General features: G+C 38.0%; 4 protein-coding genes across 5 annotated transcripts; 2 read left to right on the forward strand and 2 right to left on the reverse strand.

Moving 5' to 3' along the window:
• Window positions 1–1,350: 1,350 nt before the first annotated feature.
• On the forward strand, window positions 1,351–4,761 carry LOC142979602 (mitochondrial 2-oxoglutarate/malate carrier protein-like). Its single transcript, XM_076124632.1, has 6 exons — window positions 1,351–1,491; window positions 2,313–2,528; window positions 2,990–3,160; window positions 3,579–3,681; window positions 4,030–4,154; window positions 4,566–4,761. Exons 1-6 carry the CDS (start codon window positions 1,421–1,423, stop codon window positions 4,759–4,761), a joined length of 882 nt encoding a protein of 293 aa, XP_075980747.1. The 5' UTR covers window positions 1,351–1,420.
• A 1,073-nt stretch (window positions 4,762–5,834) lies between these two features.
• Slob (Slowpoke binding protein) lies at window positions 5,835–11,784 on the forward strand. Of its 2 annotated transcripts, XM_076124474.1 has the most exons (11): window positions 5,836–6,277; window positions 6,999–7,049; window positions 7,731–7,860; window positions 8,124–8,192; window positions 8,421–8,523; window positions 8,802–8,987; window positions 9,295–9,476; window positions 9,897–10,071; window positions 10,554–10,670; window positions 11,211–11,356; window positions 11,651–11,784. In XM_076124474.1, exons 1-11 carry the CDS (start codon window positions 5,983–5,985, stop codon window positions 11,697–11,699), a joined length of 1,503 nt encoding a protein of 500 aa, XP_075980589.1. In that variant the 5' UTR covers window positions 5,836–5,982; the 3' UTR covers window positions 11,700–11,784. The 2 variants fall into 2 exon arrangements, with proteins under 2 accessions (XP_075980590.1, XP_075980589.1); XM_076124475.1 differs by lacking the exon at window positions 6,999–7,049 and having other exon boundaries at window positions 5,835–6,277.
• A 114-nt stretch (window positions 11,785–11,898) lies between these two features.
• Window positions 11,899–16,106, reverse strand: LOC142979524 (mitochondrial 2-oxoglutarate/malate carrier protein-like). The gene is made up of 6 exons (XM_076124476.1): window positions 15,847–16,106; window positions 15,132–15,359; window positions 14,624–14,797; window positions 14,057–14,159; window positions 12,943–13,061; window positions 11,899–12,393 (listed from the first exon to the last, which is right to left on the reverse strand). The coding sequence occupies exons 1-6, from the start codon at window positions 15,909–15,911 to the stop codon at window positions 12,210–12,212; spliced, it is 873 nt and encodes a 290-aa protein (XP_075980591.1). The 5' UTR covers window positions 15,912–16,106; the 3' UTR covers window positions 11,899–12,209.
• A 411-nt stretch (window positions 16,107–16,517) lies between these two features.
• On the reverse strand, window positions 16,518–18,991 carry LOC142979603 (mitochondrial 2-oxoglutarate/malate carrier protein-like). The gene is made up of 6 exons (XM_076124633.1): window positions 18,918–18,991; window positions 18,197–18,424; window positions 17,669–17,842; window positions 17,350–17,452; window positions 17,018–17,136; window positions 16,518–16,698 (listed from the first exon to the last, which is right to left on the reverse strand). The coding sequence occupies exons 1-6, from the start codon at window positions 18,989–18,991 to the stop codon at window positions 16,518–16,520; spliced, it is 879 nt and encodes a 292-aa protein (XP_075980748.1).
• Between the last annotated feature and the right edge of the window lie 659 nt (window positions 18,992–19,650).

Raw genomic sequence — 19,650 nt, forward strand, 5'->3', positions numbered from 1 at the left:
GTCAAACTCTCGATACTCGACAGTACTGTCTGTAGAGAATTGCGCTACAGATCTCAAAGTCTCTGCAAAGTAGTTTAAGCCACTACAGATGCGCTTTATAGTCAGAAGTTTAAACAATTCTGATTCAGGCGATATTTTATTTTTCCATACTTTTAGTTTTGCATTTAACGGTGACATAGAAATAATATTTCCAAAAATTTCAACATTTTGTTCACAGATAGGCTCACGGAATAACTAACACAAGAGGAAAGGGCATGTCATACTATTTCATTGAAGATGGCTGTCGCCAAACTCAGCCGATGACATTTTGAACGTACACTGAAATATGAAAAGGAATAGGCAACTATTACAAATTAAAATGACCTGCCATAGACCAGGATAGGTATAGCTACACATACTTTATATACCACGCGGGCCATGCCCTTTCCTCTTGTGTTGGTTATTCCGTTGATAGGCTCAAATTGATGTAATAAATCTTATCTTTGATTGCGAAATATAGAGTTCAACACACGATTTGTATGAGACAAGGTATTATTTACTATCTGATAACAAGTAAAGTGCTGTCTCAGCTGTCTTATTTTGTTTATTCATTGAGACTTTACTGACTCATGATGAGTATTGATGAGGAAGCTTACAAGTCTTGATTTCATGATCTTGAACACCTGTTACAAAATTTACAATCTGTTATCAGTAGACATTGATCAACGTCAACCTTATAGTGAAATGAATTGCTTTTTCAAGTAAATCCGATAGGTGATACGACAGTTTTGAAATTTTGTAGGATTTGTAGTCATCGGAAGCTGTTATGATTTTATTGCGATGTAAACATCGCCATATGATATATAATATTATGGTTATGTATAAGGGAATATGGCAATTAAATAGAACTGAGTTCGAAAACGGCAAAATGCGACAGTTTTTTAATCGCCTCTGCCTACCTAATTTACTCAAAGTTAGTGTAACCGACTACTGATCATGAAGTATCAGGCTCGATTCCCAGGTCGGGCAAAGTGGTATTAGTTCTTTCTAAGTTATATTAGAATATTTCTCTATAGAAGCCCGTAGACTGGTAAATTGCCCGGTATAAGCTGTCCACCTCCTGTTACCTACACGGGACCAACATTGTAAATATCGAAACGTGGGTGTATTTCATACACCCCTACACCTTCGGTTATAACAGGCGTGATGTTTTGTATGTATGCACTTCCGTAGACTACAAAGATCTTAATATAACCTCTTTATTAAAAAAGAGTTTCAATTCTCACTTCTTTTGCTGAAAGAAGTTTGTAAAGAATAATCCATGGTCAACTGTCAATGTCAGAATCATCACAAAATGTATACAAACAAAAACAATAGTTAAGTTTCACGAAGCAATACACAATTAATAAATTAAACTCAATAAAATAATGAAGTAGGAAACATGGTTAAGAAACGGAGACACTATGAATACATTCCTAAGAGAGCTAAAGTGTTTATCGGAACTATATCTGGGTAAGTTGTTATAGAATATAAATAAATTAATTAATATCACTGGACAACTCACACACGGTCATTTAAATAAAATAAATAAATAAATATCATTTAACAACTCACACACGGTCATTTGATTCCAAACTGAGCAGAGCTTGTACTATGGGAACCAAATAACTGATAAACATACTTATATACTTCTGTGTACATACACTTAAAAAGATACATTAACAACCAGGCTTAGAACTCGTGCTCATCACACAAATACTTGTCCCGGGTGGGATTCGAACCCGCCACACGCGGCGCTACGGTTATTGTGACGAGGTGACCACGTTTACGACTGCGCCAATATTCGGGGCGCTCGTTGGTCAGTAAACGATCTGTGGGTTAAGTCCCCATTGGTGCAGTCTTTCCATGGATGCGTGACCGGCGCATAGTGGTATTTGTACTGAGTGTCTACATGCTTCGGAGGGTGTATAAGTTGGTCCCGGTTAAATCTAGTCCTAATATAAACAGATTTGTAAAAAAAGACTAAAGTAAAAGTATGGGCAAAAACTCGGTCTTCCATTTTTCAATTTGACATTTCTGCTTTTGAGGTGCGAAACACTCAAACTAAATAAATTTTAGGACCCTTATTACCTTATTAGGTAGATTTGTAGATGCAAATTTATATACATAAAATGACGCTTGTTTCACACGGAGGTAGGCAGAGACCAAAGAAAGCCAATTACTACGATCCTTACAAACTTCTTTTGTTTCATTCATATCCAAACATCGTGTCATACAGGATTTAGGTAGCCATTTTTAAATAAGGTATCTAAGTTTTCTTTAAACATTTGCAGTATATTAGCAACAACATTACTTCACCCGCTAGACGTGACAAAAGTACGCATGCAGATGAGGCCAACGGTGGAAGGTGTGAGTTTGATGAGGTGTATAATCCAGAGGGAAGGCTATGCGGCATTGTACGCGGGCATCCACGCCGGGATCATGAGACAGATATGCTACACGTCTACCAGGATCGGCTCGTATTACTGGCTTCATGATAGACATGAGAAGTAAGCTTTTCAACTCTCGCGTTGCACGTGTTTGCGTCAATTCCCCTATCCTATGTATATTATGTACCAAAGGCCTTTAATAGGCGACAAAGTTACAAATAGTACGACAATTAAGTAGAGAGCCCATGCACAATTAATCAAGATTAAAATTAAGTATAGTGCCTTCCAAATAAAAATTGTGTTTTATTCGCAAATGAGGCCATTTGCGACGAGAAATATATTTGTGCAAATTCTTTAATATCACTTATCAGAATGTTTACAGCTGGGACACAGCCTGCCAATCTTCTTATGGCGTGAAAGATCTCTCCATTGCACAACACGATTTTTCAATAAGGTCGCATTGTTATGATTTTGTCCACGGGGAAAGAATTACAGAAGAAGCATATATAAGCTAAAGTTTTTAACGTAAATTAGTTAGGAAGCGTAAAGACCAATATCCTCACTAACTCTTTTCCTTTCAGAAAGCATGGTAGTACTCCGAGCTTAGTAAATAACGTGCGGTACGGTGTGTACGCGGGGTTGCTGGGCGCTATGGTGGGCTGTCCGGTCGACATCGTGCTCGTCAGGATGATGGCTGACGGCGCCAATGTCCACACGAGGCGGTACCATGGCATGATTGATGCTTTTCGAAAGTATGTCATTATTGTCTTTTTTATAATTAGGTTACTTTTAGTTCTGGGTCCTCAATTAAAAGATATATATAGCTCCATTGTCCCTTGCTAGATACGTTACTGAAAGTCAGGCTTCTACTATCTACCGAGAATATCCTACCCGGAAACCTTCTTTACACGATGGGCAACCTGTGCCCGAGAAAAATTCAACATGTTGGGCTGTTTTGAATGAACAAGTGGTTATACAAGATCTGTTTAAACCATTCCAGAGCTTACATTTTCGCCTGAAATATTAATTTAGAAACACATGACTTCTAAAAATGCCGGCCTTTTAATAAAAAAATATACATGAATGAAATAATTAAGGCTTTTAATAGCTTCCGTCATCGAACATTTTGGATGCATCCATTCTATCGCTGATTTGCATTACGTTATACAGAATAACTCGTGAAGACGGTATACGTGGTCTATGGCATGGTGTAATGTTCTCCATGACACGGTCTGTGTTCTTCTCCGTCGTGCAAATAGGATCCTATTCACAGGTCAGTCGTCTTACAAACAACTAACTATATAGTTAGTCATGTGACCTATTGATGTTGTTCTGTTTTCTACCCAGATGAAACAATATTCATACAACATTTGGCTAGTCATCGCACGGTCAGTAGCAAGGGAGCTTAAGGTGTAGCCTTCCCACCTCTTACCCCTGTTCTTTCTTGAAAACCTCTTTGTATTAACCCCTTTGTGGTGGAAACAACTATTTCTATAACTATTTCTTTTGCCAAAACTAACTCTGGGACGAAAATTTGTTTCTGTTTATTGTAAGTAGGTACCTACTACTATTTTTTCTTTAAGCGTAGCTAAATTAATATTATTTTTTGTGTAACATACAGATCCACGATATGCTCGCTGAAAAACGGCCGAAAGCCAAAGACTTCCGCTTGCACGTGTACACGTCACTTATATCCAGTTTCATCACAGCTGTACTCTCCTTGCCTGTGGACCTCGTCAAGACAACGTACGAACACTATTTCATTTTACTGTATCTCTTTGCTCAAAATGCAGAAATGCACCTGTAGTACCTCGTTAATTGTAGTGTCTATTCCCAAATTGTATGTTACAGTATTTCGTAGTTGTCATTTTTTATGATTGAACCGCGAGCAACTAAAATACAAAATGACTTACATAAAATTGCAAAGATTTGGTCATTATAAGCAAGTTCTTGGGTATACTTTAAAGGCAAGATTCTATCGCTATTTACTGCTTTTAAGGTTTCACGAAACAAGTCTTCGTCTAATACACACTTAATATAACAATATTATTAAAGAATTGTACTACACACACCTTCGCCTATGGCGTCTATACCTTCGAATATAACAGTAAAGTATGCAGTAATTATAAAAATTAAGTATTTTTGTTAATTTTCTAGATATCAAGCAGTAACAGTACACGTTCACGAACATACAATCCTCAGAAATGTGCTTCGAAAACATGGTTTGTTTGGTTTCTGGCGAGCTTTCCTGCCCTACTACTGCAGGTTATCCAGTTATACCATACTCGCTTTCTACCTCACTGAAGAACTAAGCAGACAATATAGAGAACATTTCTTGGCTATAGACGATTAGAAAAGAAACAGTAGATTAGGTAACGTCGCCAAAAAATGTTACGAAGCGACAGTTATCTTTGTGTGTCCGAATATAGCAACAAGCCTTGCTGTGTAGCAAGCGAAAACAAAAATATAAGGAAGTGTTAGTTATCTCTGTGTGTCCGAATATAGCAACAAGCCGTTGTACAGGTCAAAAAAAGCAACTAAAGATGCACGGTGGAACAAGGTGACTTTTGAATACAGGGTTTAATTTAAAATTTAAACAAATGGGTATGTGGATGGTCAGTTATGCTATTTTAAATGATACAATTCTGTTAATTGTCGCGTGAACTACCAAGTATAGGATAATTGATCTTGTAGCTAGCTCTCTGTGCAAGATATTTACTTATTTTTGTTATCAAATTAACCCTAAATTTGACGGACACGTAATGACGATGACGCGGCGCCCTTTCGCTCCGTCACCCGCTTTTCGCAGTGACGTCTTTAGCTGTCACTTGCTGAAAAGCAGCTTGTTGTTACATTCAGACTCATAGAATTAATTGGTGCGTAGAAACTGTAAGAAACTCAAAAAATCAGGATATTAATTAGTATAGGGATGTATTGTGTTTTAAAATGTAAATTTTGTGATGCTACTTAGTGAATTTATGCCATGTCATTGTATTTATTAAAAAAAATAGCAATGTTAGCTGAAATACACGTTAAGTCAAACATAGCTTAATTCATTGTTAAAATATAAAATAAAGTATATGATTTTATATTACTTTTTTTATTTATATAACAAACTCTACCACTCTGATTGTTGGTTCGTATTAATATCAAAAATTACTGCACAGATTTACTTGCGGTTTTTACCAATAGATAAAATAATTAACGGAAAAGGTTTTAGTATAAAATTAATTAATGATAGTTATTAAACATATCGTGCCCGCAATGGCTAGTAATGTATTCAATTAGATGATTCATATACATTTCCCAAGTACACGTAATACAGCAAAGTAATGATTCCCATGATAGTTTCAATACGTATTGGATTAAATACATGAAAGTATATCTACGTAGAGTCACCGTATCGACGTGGCCAGTACTCAGCTAATACCACACTTGTAGGTCTTCAATTAGTTACTATTGACATACTTCACCGCTCAGACATTCACCGACTCGTACTCAACACACATTTACTCACTAATTTGGACCAGTATTACATAATTCTGTGATTTCGTTACCAAAAAAGTTATGACGTATGAAAAGTAAATTTGGGAAGTTGATATTGTATTTGAAAACGGTCAAAATGTTTAATTTGTATCAACATATGAAGTCGAATAATGAGGGGAAAGAACAGAAGGAACCGGAGACGACTGGACACGACAGGTTTTATCAAGAACGCCCGAGGACCAGTTATAGGAAGAAGAAACGTCGTGGAGCTTGCAGAAGGGCGCAGTCAGCTGCTGAACTGAATCCTGAGTCTATCGCAGCTGCGAACAAACGGAATGCTTTTAGAATACGTTCTGTGTCTACTGATAGAGAGGAAAGTGAAGGTGAGTGAGGAATATAAAAGGATGATCAAAACCAAAAGCCGTTTGAAATTTGTGGTTTAATTACTGACACGTCACAATGTATGGACGTATAAATATCAAAGTTATTTGCGGGACTTTATAGTTTCAGTTAATCAGTTTCATATAACTTGAAGATATGTCATGGTCTGCGAGGTTTTGGTCATCCTTTGTTGTTAGTGAGAAAATCTAAGTTAAAGTTAATCGTGTTAAATTCGTTTAAAATACCGTGTTCGGTTTAATTGTTTTAAAGCACAGTGTTGCTAGATTTTATGTTTTACGGTGTACATTAGGCAGAAGTTTAGCTAATTCTGTCACGAATTCAGTTTTAATAATATGAAGGTTTCTGAAAATTTCTACTTTCTCAATCATTTGAGCGAATCTCTAGCGATTTTTGCACAAGTAATAACTATTTGAAATTTCAGTTCCACCTTAATATCTAGAGCGTTATAATTTCTCTCCAAGTTTTTTTTACTTCGCTCAACATAGTAATCGGAATGCTCACACTCACTGAATTTTGCATTCAATTATCCTTTCACTTCAGGCCTTTCGCATAATCTAAATTAAAGCCCGGGAGAGGAAGTCATATATAGCCTAAATATTTGTTAATTATGATAAGTATAATAAGACGATGAGTTAAGCGTGACTTCTGCCTATGTGTCAGTGTGGTTGATAAGTTTCGTTTGTTTTTGTCCGCTAACGCAAGATGGCGGCCGGCTGGACGATGGCGAAGGATCTTCTTGCGCGTGTAGTTCAAGTATCTGCTTTATATCTCTTCTTATTATTTACAAACGCTTACAATTTACTTATATTTCACTTGCTTTGTAGCACTTATGTTTTGTAGGTACCACTAGTAGTAATATAATCCATACTTAATATTATAAATGCGAAAGTAACTCTGTCTGTCTGTTGCTCAATCACGCTTAAACTGCTGAACCAATTTGTATGAAATTTGGTATGGAGATATATTGGTACCCGAAAAAGGACATAGGCTACTTTTTACCCCGGGAAAATGACGCGTTCCAATGGGAAAATTCAGGTGGCGGACGAAGTCGCGGGTAAAAGCTAGTCTAGATATAGTTTTGCGTAGGTACAGTAAGCTCGCCTACCTGGGCTGACTGTACCTACCTTGCTATTTTCAGTACAATCGTCGCCTGGAGTGCTATTTGTTATTTATATTAACTGTAGCCACGCACTTCAGCTGTCTTCATTTACTTTTTTTTATTATGGAATTCACCATACGTATAATCATTTTAAAAGAGTAAAGATGCCCAGAATTACCTCTTTTGCTTTTTCTTTCACTAAAATCGAAGGTTTTACAACAGGACAACTTAAGTTGTCGTATGTGGATCTTAATTTCAAAAGATTTCATAAACCAAATTGGCATTAATTTCATTTCAATATAAGTATTAAATAAAACTTGTAACGATGTGCGTAGAGGAGAGCTCGGAGCGCGCGCCGCTGGTTGCCCAGAAGATCGACTCGCTGGCCAAGCTGTTGTTCAACAAGTCGCTGATGGGCACCGGTTCTGGGAAGTCCTCGCCCATGGAACCTCCCGCCTCACCCAGGTAACTCTTACACTAGGAATTCAAACCGGTGTCTCGGTGACTTAAACTACTTATTGACACAAAATATAGATGGGTGTACATATGTTTCGTTAGAATTTGTTATAGAAGCCTTGATTTGAAGTAGAAACAGACCTATAAGTATTTGTGTTTTATTAAGGTTTTTTGTATTTTTTATGTGATTGATGTTTAGGATCTTATGCCACTGGTTTTCCGGGTATATTTTTTATTATTGTAATAATTATAATGTTTCTTGTTTGCTGTAGATACGAGCGATCAATGGAGAGTTCAGCAGCGCTGGCCATCTGCACAGAATATCTGGCGCAGTCTAACAGGTAACATAACCATTTATTTCAAATATTCATTATTTCATTTATCTCAGATTATATAAATACATATTAACATACTTTTCATACAATAACTCAACATAAGTTATAACTTCTTTACACTTAAAAAAAACTAAGAGGTTTTTGCGAAGTAGTTTCTGATGAAACACTATTAATGGATATATATATTTATCATAAAATCTGTAATTATCACAATAACATGGAGTATACTTTCAGATACGACCTGCTATCACCGCTGTGCGCGATCGGCTCACGTCCCAACAAGCATTGGTTTGCCATTCACGACAACTCCATCAAAACTGATAGACTGCTAACTTTGGTAAGTAATTACAATTAACCAACTACCAAGTGCAATGGCTAATTGTGTAATAAAATAATATGTAGGCACGTATTAAGTTCCTTCTGCTGAAAGATAGTCTTCCAGCCTCGATGACGATGATGGAGAGATTCCACCTCTAAATTAATTATGTATTTTTGTGTATAGGTACATTTTTCTGATGAACAATTGAATCAATGAACTAACGGATTAACAAGCTATAGATGAACCTTATCACAAACGTGGTTGTAAAACTTATTAAGAATGTGGTTGTTCTTCAGATGCCGCTGACAAACAAGTGTCCGATAGAGCAGGGCGAGCGCTCGAAGACGCTCATCATGGAGCTGTTCCGAGCGCTGCACCATCCATACATCTACCCAGTGCTGGACCTGGAGCTGTGTAACGGCCATGCACTCGCGGTGCTGCCGTTCAACTCACGGGGAAGCTTGAGGGATCTTATATATAAGGTACAGTTTTGTTTTTTTGGCTGGTATTTGTGTTTGCCATATTTTGTGGTCTGATACGTGACTGTTGAAAGAATATAAAAACTTCGTATATACCAGTGAAATTGCTATAAATACCTTTTGGTATGACCAAGAAAAATAAGCATAATAATATATCTAAGCCAAGAATGAGAACTTAAGTGTAAGAAGTAAAATGAAAGTTCGTTCCTTTGTTTCGTGGCTACGAAACACGTCAAACTACTAATACAGTATTTGAAGAATGAAACCCTTTTTTAATATGCCGGAAATTTAAAAACTCTTTCTTTTACAGAGTACATGGAACGAAGAATACAGTCGTAAGTACGGGACAGCTGGTACAGGTCTGCCAGCGTGGCAGGTGGCCAGGTTTGGACGACAGATGCTGGAGGGTCTGATGTTCCTCAAGGAGAAGGGCTTCCCACCCTTCAGGCACCTGCACTCTGGCAATGTTGTCGTCCAGAACGGTGTGGCAAGGTAAGCCCATGGTGGGCGCCAATAACATTAATAAAGATTGTTTTTTGGCAGCTGCCGGTTTCTAGCAAACTTTTTATTCTCTTAAGCAAAGTAAAATGTCAGGAATACATACGGTTTTACGTGCTTTTCGAGCTAATATGCTTACAACCCACAACTTTTTAAATCTGGGTAATCACAATCATCAATGAAAATTTTTATTGGTAGAAAACCTCGAAAATCTTGTATAGGCCTGACTCAGATATCCTCTCAGTCATAAGTGAGATGTATTCAGCTGTCTCATTTATCGCCACTGCACCACATAACAAGTGGGAATGCATTTTTTTCATACCAACGCTTGGTATAATAAAAAACTCAATACTCAATAGTCGTATATTGTTTTTGCAAGTGATTGAACGGTGTTACTGCTTACCTCTTGTCCAGGATATGTGGTCTAGAGAACACTCTGATCGGCGCGCTACCTCGGTGTCCAATAGCCCTGGCGGCACAGCTGGAGCACGTGGAGGCGCTGTCACTCGGACACGTGTTGTTTGAGATGTGTGCCGGCGCAGAGATTGATCTCTCACTGTTGCCGGATCTGTTGCCGAACTACCCTCATGTAAGCACTTACTGGTTTATTATTTTGAACCTTACCATACATACATAATATCAGGCCTTTTTCCCATTCGGGTAGGCAGAGACCAAAGAACGCATATTGGTACGATCCTTAACAACTTCCTTTGCCTCACTCACATCTTGTTATACAGGACAGCCGGTTACGAGTGCTATGCGTCTGACCTTTTTTCAAGACATTTTTCAAATAGATAAAAAATGATGTATGTAGACAGTACATAATGTATATACGCTGTCCTTTTTGTTTCAGTGAAGTAGAATCTAGCAGATGCATTTTTTCACACCTTTATAGGTAAAAAAAGCTTAAAGAAATAGTTGCACATCTTAGGCGTATGTAAGTTCATTATTAAATTAAAGTAAATAACCAAATTAAGCCCAAAGCATTTAATACTATATGCCATAAAGACTTCAAATCACGATCCCAGATACGTTACTGTAATAGATGCCAATGTAATTCTAAATGTTCAGGTGGTGGAGATCATAGAACAGATCTTCGGTCCCCGCACGCCGACCCTGCACGAGCTGCTGCTCTGCGAACTGTTCAGGAAGATCGACCTGCGCGAGATGAAGGGCTCCTGTCTACCGGTAACTATATTGTATCATCATTCACCATCAAATATTTTATTTCATCTAGTTGTTCGCTCCATATACAGCAGGGGTTCCCAACCTTTACTTAGTCCGGGACCACTTTTATATTATTCTTGGTAGTAGGGACCACCATGTAAGTATATTAAAAATAAAGTGTAATAATCATCCAGAAAAATTTAATATCATTCGCGGACCATATTTTGACTTCCACGGACCACTGGTTGGGAACCACTGATATACAGTGTGGAGCTGGTTTGGTTTAACTACTTCGGGTTTACTTATTTGTGTGTTACCTTTTGACGTTGGTAGTTAAAACATCTCAGTTTCAGGAGGATTAAGGTTTTTTTTTTAGTGTAGCAACGACATGACTTTAGCCCTTATGCAGATACTATGACATATAGCGTCTATTTAAATTAAAAAAAGGGCGCTCACGGCTTGAAATCCGAGGCGTAATAATGCCTTTAATAACTAAACCCAAGGCATTATTACATCTTTTGAGTTTTTCTTTGTGTAATTGTGAACTGTTATGTTGTGTAGAACTTCAGTCAGCGTCTATCCCGCTCGTGCCTGTCTCTACTGGGCGAGGTGGCGCGCCGGTCTCCAGGCTCGCCGCGCACGCGCACGCCGCCGCGCCGCTCCGGGCCCGCCTCCCCCGCCTCACCTGCCACCCCGCCACACCGAAGGTAATTCAATCTTTCTAGAATATTCTAGATAAATCTTTCCTTTTACAAAATGTTCTTCAGTACAAAATTATATGTTGAAGGATGAGACACGCTCGCGGTGGGAAAGTATTCGCATTAAATGCCATAACCTATGAATTAGACCATTTATAATACACCGTTAAGATTTTACCCTATGTGCTAAATTATGTTAAATATTATGAAGTTTTGAGTTTTCGGAATAACTAGAAAGAAACTGGTATCTGTCTTTGTTATGGTTCTGTTTAAGACTAAAGTAAGTTACCTATGTACTTTCAGGAGGCATTTCCCCATGGAACAAGACTTCACCGAGGAGTGGCAGTGGTGATCAACTAGTATATAAGAGAACTTCACAATAAATAAGCTTACACCGGAGATAATTGTTTCATTTTAGTGATTTACAAGATAGTTTTAGCGATATTTAGGTATTCTGTTTTATATAGCCCATAATTTTGTTTTTTTGTTGTTTCTTTCCTTTGGTTAGCTATCATTTTATTCAATTGCAGAATAAAGCCACTATTTTTAAATATATCTCAGTCAGATTTATTTTAAAACACATCTTCAAATATTCTCACACCCGTGTGTAAAATTCCGTACAAATTGTCATGATTAAAAAAAAAATACATTGACAATTATTTACAGTGATAACAATTGATATTACAAAACATAAACACATACCTAAAACCACGCCTTCTCCCATATGGGTAGGCAGACGCCAAAGAACGCCACATAGACATCATACAATTTGTACCATGTTCAAAAAAACACCTATAAAAAATTCTTCGTTTTTCCATAAGTATTATAAGTATACAACACAGTACAGAGACTAAAACAGGTATTAATATGCCAATCTAAAGTACAAAGCGTTCAGTTGTTCTAGGAAGACGAAACAGAGGACAGTGTGAGGACCGATCTTCAAGTATGTGGGCAGTAGACCACTCCACAACGCCAGGATACCCTCGTTCCTGATCACATTATTTAACACTGCTAATTGACTTGTTCCTTTAGCTGCGTTTTGGACTCTGAAAAATTGAATCACGGTATTATACACAAGCGGATTCAATTTTCGGTTAAAAAAAATCTGATGACATACTTGGCTACTCCAATCGTTATGACTATTATAGTCGGGTCGAGCCCCTAGAATTTTAGGACTCAAGTGAATGTGGACCGCAAATTGATAGAAATCGAAACAGAAACACATTATAGACATACTTAAATTACAAATTTATGGACTACAATGAGATTAAGCAGGATTTTGATTTGTAGAGAAAGTAAATCTTGACCTCTTCCTAGTGCGGAAACTACCAAATGCCTGCCTCCGCGGCAGTGATTTAGGTCGCCACGCCGCTACCATTGCGTGGGTTCGATTCCAACACGGAACAATTATAATTATTTGTGCGATCCACAAATCATTGTTTCGGGTCTGGTTGTGCTTTGTTTCTGTTGTTTGTAAAAGTGCCTGCGACACAAGAGCAATTCTTAGTGCAGGAGTTGTCTTTTTTTAAAAGAAAAAAAATAAAATAACTGAGTGATGTAAGTATAATAATTTATAAGTTGCATTGACTTGTTACCTTGTTTTGACGATGTCCACGGGCAGCGAGGCGACAGTTGTGATGAAGCCAGAGATCATAGCAGACGCAAAGTGTAGCGGGAAACCACCGCCTATTGATGGAAGTAACATCTCTCTAGCCTGTGGTATGAAGACGCATTTATACACGTAAATAACTATAAATTTCGATTTTATAAATTATTGTTTTTATTTCATACTTCCTTGTGCTTTTTTTTAATCTCCTTTAGGTTAGTTTAAGCCATTCTAATCCTCCTACCACCAATTTTCTGATCATACGAAGCTATTTGAGAACTCCCACTTCCCCACTTTCGCCCCCTATAACTTTTAAACGGCTCAACCGATTTTCATCAAAAAACTTAATTGAAATCACTGCATCCGTTCGGGAGTTATGGTGCCACAGGCAGACAGACAGACGCGTCAAACTTATAACACTACTCTTTTTGCGTTGGGGGTTAAAAAGAAACTGTTTTGATTGGTAATATCGCGCTTTTTTATTTTGCTTGTCTGGATATAGCAACAAGCCACTGAGAGCGAAACATAAAAACAAGAAATATATTTGGCTTCGGGCTACCATTGTTGTTAAATCTCCGTAGGTAAGTTCCGACTCTAATGGCCGGTTTCTGAGGCACATTTAGCAGTAGTTTATCTATTCAAACTGACATGTTCATATGAGCTTAAACGCTGTTAATATAAGGTCGGGGAAAAAGTCTTTTCGCATTAAGGCGTGTATGAACTTGTAATAAAATCTCTTTGGCTTTAAGAATCACAATTGGGCAGGTACACGGTTCATTAGGTTTCTTTCAGCGAGCTCGTGAGGTACCCAAATATCGAGCTATTGTGTAGAGAAAAGATTTTATCGCAAGTTCATACATACTATAATGCGAAAAGACTTTTTCCCCGACCTAATAAAAAGAAGAGATGTATAAATTTGGCTGCTAAAGGCCGCCATTGTTGTTAAATCTCTGTGGAGAAGTACCAACTCTATTGCCAGGTTTCTGAGGCACAATTAGCGGTAGTTTATCTATTCAAACTGTCATGTTTATATGAGTTTAAACGCTATTGAATAGATAAACTACCGCTAAATGTACCTCATAAAACGGAGGTAAATGAAGTACCTGTGTGTAAGAGCCGAGTTGTGCTCCGTTGACCACGATAGCTCTGCTGACGGTGGCTCCTGTACCCCGCCACAACGCTCTCACGCCTTCTTCACGAATTATCCTGATAGCAAATCAAGGACAGGCACTTTAAAATATGTTGTTATTTGCCCAAAATAGATTAGATTAGATAGATATTAGATTTAAAGCTAAATCTATTGTTGACTCCGTATAGAAGACTATTATACTAAGAGTATCAAGTGAAGAAAAGGCCGATTTATCCAAAAAAGGCAGCCTTAATCAACCCTAGAAACTAAAACTGTCAACTATGCGAGACGCAAAAGGCATCGTATAAATATAAACCTTATTTTTTGGCAGGAAAATGCATTACCGCGTGTCCCAGGGAGGAAGCGGGGGTCTGTCGGGCTCTCCCGCCGGCTAGGCGTTCCTGCTTTTAAATTTGGGCATACCGACTAAAAACCTGACGGTGTTCCTTCAACAGTCACCATAAAGTGGCCAGGACGCGGTACCTCCAATTGGATACTCCTCGTCTCATAAATATAAACGTACGTTAAAACTAGTAGGTACCTGCTAAGAGCATTGAACACATGTGTGTAGTTCCGTCTTTGTTCCGGAGGCAGCCGCCCGTCAGCCGTCATTCTGATGAGGGCCACCTCCGCGGGAGTACCGATGAACGCGCCGACACTTCCCGCGATCATGCCCAGCAAAATCTTCACTCCTAACTCTGGAGTACCGTATTTCCTGGACAAAATCATCTGGTAACAGTCTGTGTTGGTTAAAATAGAATGATTTTATGATTCATAAATAATTTATACTAGTGATCTGCAGAACAAAAGGACTATTAGGCCTTGTAACATGCTTTTAAAAGTAAATAAACTAAAATACTAGTACTACTAGTAATACTAGTACTACTAATACTAAACACCAGATCCATCACTGTTGATGGATTTAAAAAATAAGTCTATTGCGAGCCGATTTTAAAATATGTAGCATTCTGAATTAGGTATTTTTAGAATAAAGTTAAATGTCAAAATCAAGTTTTGTTTTTTTCTGAAGTAATAAATTGCTAACTTACGCTTTATACACATCAAACAGAGCATTAAAACATCCCAATCGTCCAGTAGTATACGTCGCTTGTCGGAAGAGCCCGGCAGATAAGCCCTTGTACAAGCCCTTCACTCCTTCGTTCTTCACAATATTACTAGCGACCGTGGCCACACTCGTGTTCTTACCGGCGGGGCCTAACAACTGCATACGGGTTTTTAACAAGTCCATAGGCTGCACCACACATATGGCCATCATTCTGTGGAAAAGGCAAAGTTATTGGCCGCCTTTACGCCTTTACCTATACACACGTTTTTAGGAGCGTGCAGGGTTACGCCCAGCAAAGCAGTCTTCGCTCGCGATTTTCTACGCGGGCTTGACTGATGAGCACGGCGCGTGGTCTTTCCTTTCCCCTTGCACGCTCTTTCACGCGCGATTGTTTCATGCGCTATAGAGTGTGTGTGTGTGTAAAGGTGGCTATTATATGAACAACAATATTTTAGTTTATTTTCATAATTCGTTTGGCCGAACCTCCAGAGTAATCAGTAAGTGTGGAATACTCGAAACTACTGTAAAAAATCTTACTTGATTGTTCACTACCTAATGTAGTCAATTTCTTATCTATACTTACTACTACTACTGGTCCGATTTGAAAAATTATTTCAGTGTTAGATTACTTATAATAATTAATTAACAACTCTACGAAGGAAACGATAATACTCTTTGCTAAATAAATACTTAGTTACCCGCTAGCGCCACCTATGACAAAATTCATCCAAGCTGGTATTTCTTTTGTTTTCTCTTCTGCCATTATTCTTTAAAACTAAGAATACTGTACAAAAATTAACAAAACATCATCCAAATATTTATATTTATTGTTAAATATTTCAAGTTCTATAAATTCACTGTAACATGACGGATTCGTTAAGGTATTTTTCAGAAAGTTTTGATTTATAAATACAAAAAACTGTAATTTATTTGACGGGTATGTGTTTTGTAAATTGTGTTAAGATATATTTTGACAATATGTTTGTTTATTTATACACAATTCGTGTGTTATCAGCCTGCAATGTTTTAACAAAGCTTCAAGGAGGCAAGTTATCAAATAACTATTTAGTAAATTGATTATTTCATTGATCACGTACCTCCTGAAGTCTGAAAGTATGAAAAAGAGCCTCGTTAACAACGATTCTTTGCCAGTCAGGCAACTATTCCAAAAAAATACTGAAACACTTCTCTATTTTGTAATAAAAGTTATTTTCGTTTAGAAAATTCACTTAAATTGCAACTTTAACAGTACAAAAGTTTGTATTAAAATTACGTCAGACAAAATTAGTGTTAATTTCATACAATTTCGATTTCATTTCGAGCATATACATGCATCAGACCAGGCACTAGAGTTACAAAAATACATATGTCAAGTCAGTTTGAAGTACAACGCGTTCAGTTGTTCAAGGAATATGAAACAGAGCACAGTGTGAGGACCGATCTTGAAGTATGTGGGCAGTAGACCACTCCACAACGCTAGGATACCCTCGTTCTTGATCACACTGGACAGTACTGCTAACTGACTTGTTCCTTTAGCTGCATTTTGGACTCTGGAAAGACATTGAGACATTAAGGTTGACTCTAGACCTGCAATAAGTTTGTACAATAAACTGAACATTGCCTTGAATCTAAGCCGTCAAAAAAAATTCACAATGTAATCCTAAGCTAGTCTTACATTTTATCCTGAGGATGGTCTAAGACTGATACAAAATCGTGCAAATTAAATAATGAAATAATGATTAATCAGTCTTGCAGTAGTGGATTCGGGTGGTAAGGAGAACAAACTGAAAATCATAATTTTCACGCGAAACGTGTAACCTCATTTCTCCAAAAAGACTGGATTTACTAGCCTCTTTCAATAATGCTTACCTTGTTTTGACAATGTCCACTGGTAGCGAAGAAACGGAAGTGATGAAGCCGGAGATCATGGCGGCTACGAAATGTAACGGGAGTCCACCCCCCATTGACGGTAGCAGCATCTCACGAGCCTATGGAGGAAGTTACATTGATGAGGGCTTAACACTAAGTTTGTAAGGATTGTAAGGATGGATGCATGATACTCATTAAAGTACTACTCTGGGATTTCGCAATGTAATGCAATTTAGCACACATATAGATGTTTTCAAACGGGATGCGGATGAAGCCGCGGTAGAAGCTATTCAAGCTATTAATCTTTAAGTAGTAGTGGAAACTGTAGTGACCTGTGTGTAAGAGCCGAGTTGTGCTCCGTTGACCACAATAGCTCTGCTCACGGTAGCACCTGTCCCCCGCCATAATCCGGTCACACCTTCTTCGCTAATTATCCTGACGATACATTCTTTAATGAATACCATATGCATAGAAATATAGAACTCAAACGTGTAAAACAAACCGGCACTGAAAATTTAGTTACTGAAGAGACCAACAATTAAACGAGAGTTTTCTTGTGACTCTATATAGTTATAATATAATTTAACCATTAAGGGGTTTAATACTGCCCAAATATAGGTTATGAATATACTTTTTACAATACAAGCATACCTGCTTAGAGCGTTGAACACATGTGTGTAGTTCCGCCTCTGCTCCGGAGGCAGTCTGCCGTCAGCCGTCATTCTGATGAGGGCCACCTCCGCGGGAGTACCGATGAACGCGCCCACGCTACCAGCGATCATGCCCAGTAAAACCTTTGCTCCTAAGCCTGGCACGCCATAATTCCTGAACAAAAGGACCGCATTTCTTTTACGCATTCAACTCCTACTTAAAGCTGACGATATTGTGTCAAAGGGATAAAAATTTATCTGATTCGAAAGGAGAAATAAAAAAAATACAACAATGATAAGGCCGTTTCCACGTCCTGAAACGAGTTATCACACAATAGGCCCCATTCTAGGATGTCTCCAAAATATGCCCGGGACTTTATTTTGAGGAGTACCTAGTTGTCGTAGGAGACCCAGGACATCCTGAGACGGTACCTTATCTTGTATGAAAGGACCTAGTACCTGTCAATATTCTTGCAAGAACCAATAGCTACAATCTCTCAATTTCTTAGTGTTTTAAAAAACCACTTACGCTTTATACATATCAAACAGAGCATTAAAACACCCCAATCGTCCAGTAGTATACGTCGCTTGTCGGAACAGCCCAGCAGATAAGCCCTTGTACAAGCCCTTCACTCCTTCAGCCTTTATTACGTCACCGGCGATCTTGCCCAGGCTCGTGTTCTTACCGGCGGGACCCATCAGCTGCATACGGGTTTTTAACAAGTCCATAGGCTGGACTACACATGTGGCCATCATTCTGTAGGAACAATAATGAAATGTCATCAATATAAAAGGTTTTACCATTGTTTGGCATCTGGTAATATTCGGGGTAAATCGTTTTAAGCAGGGATTACGTACTTTAATAATTTTATGACCCCAACGTGCACTCGGCCATCAGCGCGGTGGCCTCATGACCTAACGGGACCTAGGGGGGAGATCCAGAACTGCCTGACGAATACTGACGAAGTACAAATCGACTGTAAAGATTCTGTTTCTTCCAGAATGAGTTTGACAAAGTCTTTTCAGGACTTTCGTTTAAAGTCAATGTCTACAATCACTACATTTGTGTTAGTCTAGACGTAAGGTTAATATTCCCAAGGAGGGAGGTTGATGTCAAGCAGGCGGCCGGTTTCAAAACCGTCAGCCAGATCCAGCATATTTTTGAGAAAGAAAAATGTTGTGCCGACACTTACTTACACCGTGGGATTAGCACAAAGCTAAAAAGAAGATATGTTACTGTTTCAAGTTACCCGCTCAAGCCTCCAATGGCAAAGTTCATCAATGGTGGTATCTCCCTCGGTTTCTCTTCAGGTTTCTTCGACATTGTTTCAACTTTATAACTATTATATAATAAATAAATAATTATTTAGCACCTAAATACACTTGTACATTACGGTATTTTTAAATTATAAGTTACACTTCATATTTTATTCTGCGGATTTCTTCGTTACGGAAATATGGCGCGAAAAACTTGTACCTTTTTTTGTATAGGTTATAAACTGTAATTTTGTTAGCTGTTGTGTGTTGTGAGATATGTATTGTGTGTGTATTTGTTTAGAAGGAAATATGTACAAAGGCATGTAAGCATAAATGTCAGCTTGTGTGACGTTTGTAATAGCTTTCAATGTTCTAGGAAGGTATTGAAGAAGTTTATATTATTGAATGTCAAGTTACCATAGAATACGATACAGAAAAGTTTTATTACAGTCACTTTGGCTCTATAGGTGGAACTAGAAGTCGGAAACCTACCAATACTTACCAAAAATTGACAAAATATATTACATAGAAATCGCTATTTGCCAAATTTCTCCTTACGAAATAAGATATGAGTTAGGCATTGATTCAACCAAGCTATGTGCAAGTCGGGGATTTTGCATCTATATAGAAACTATTGAATGCATTAAATAATAAATTACTACAGATTCTGTTTGCTTGTATCTACTATATCTAACACAGCACTGTGTCCAGTCTGCATTGAGTTGT

The sequence above is a fragment of the Anticarsia gemmatalis genome, chromosome 16, assembly GCF_050436995.1.
Source record: "Anticarsia gemmatalis isolate Benzon Research Colony breed Stoneville strain chromosome 16, ilAntGemm2 primary, whole genome shotgun sequence".
Lineage (NCBI taxonomy): Eukaryota > Metazoa > Arthropoda > Insecta > Lepidoptera > Erebidae > Anticarsia > Anticarsia gemmatalis.

What these genes read in the sequence shown, in the direction of transcription:
- LOC142979524 (XM_076124476.1), bottom strand. Translation starts at nt 15,911, where the DNA reads ATGGCAGAAGAGAAAACAAAAGAAATACCAGCTTGGATGAATTTTGTC. An exon ending in GTCATAGGTGGCGCTAGCGG is followed by an intron (nt 15,360 to 15,846) that starts GTAACTAAGTAT and finishes CCTTTTCCACAG; the next exon opens with AATGATGGCCATATGTGTGG. An exon ending in GTGTTCAATGCTCTTAGCAG is followed by an intron (nt 14,160 to 14,623) that starts GTACCTACTAGT and finishes ATTTGCTATCAG; the next exon opens with GATAATTCGTGAAGAAGGCG.
- LOC142979602 (XM_076124632.1), top strand. Translation starts at nt 1,421, where the DNA reads ATGGTTAAGAAACGGAGACACTATGAATACATTCCTAAGAGAGCTAAA. An exon ending in CTTCATGATAGACATGAGAA is followed by an intron (nt 2,529 to 2,989) that starts GTAAGCTTTTCA and finishes TTTTCCTTTCAG; the next exon opens with AAAGCATGGTAGTACTCCGA. An exon ending in ATGATTGATGCTTTTCGAAA is followed by an intron (nt 3,161 to 3,578) that starts GTATGTCATTAT and finishes TACGTTATACAG; the next exon opens with AATAACTCGTGAAGACGGTA.
- Slob (XM_076124474.1), top strand. Translation starts at nt 5,983, where the DNA reads ATGAAAAGTAAATTTGGGAAGTTGATATTGTATTTGAAAACGGTCAAA. An exon ending in TTCTTGCGCGTGTAGTTCAA is followed by an intron (nt 7,050 to 7,730) that starts GTATCTGCTTTA and finishes CGATGTGCGTAG; the next exon opens with AGGAGAGCTCGGAGCGCGCG. An exon ending in TGTTGCCGAACTACCCTCAT is followed by an intron (nt 10,072 to 10,553) that starts GTAAGCACTTAC and finishes CTAAATGTTCAG; the next exon opens with GTGGTGGAGATCATAGAACA.
- LOC142979603 (XM_076124633.1), bottom strand. Translation starts at nt 18,991, where the DNA reads ATGTCGAAGAAACCTGAAGAGAAACCGAGGGAGATACCACCATTGATG. An exon ending in GCCATTGGAGGCTTGAGCGG is followed by an intron (nt 18,425 to 18,917) that starts GTAACTTGAAAC and finishes TTGTTCCTACAG; the next exon opens with AATGATGGCCACATGTGTAG. An exon ending in GTGTTCAACGCTCTAAGCAG is followed by an intron (nt 17,453 to 17,668) that starts GTATGCTTGTAT and finishes ATGTATCGTCAG; the next exon opens with GATAATTAGCGAAGAAGGTG.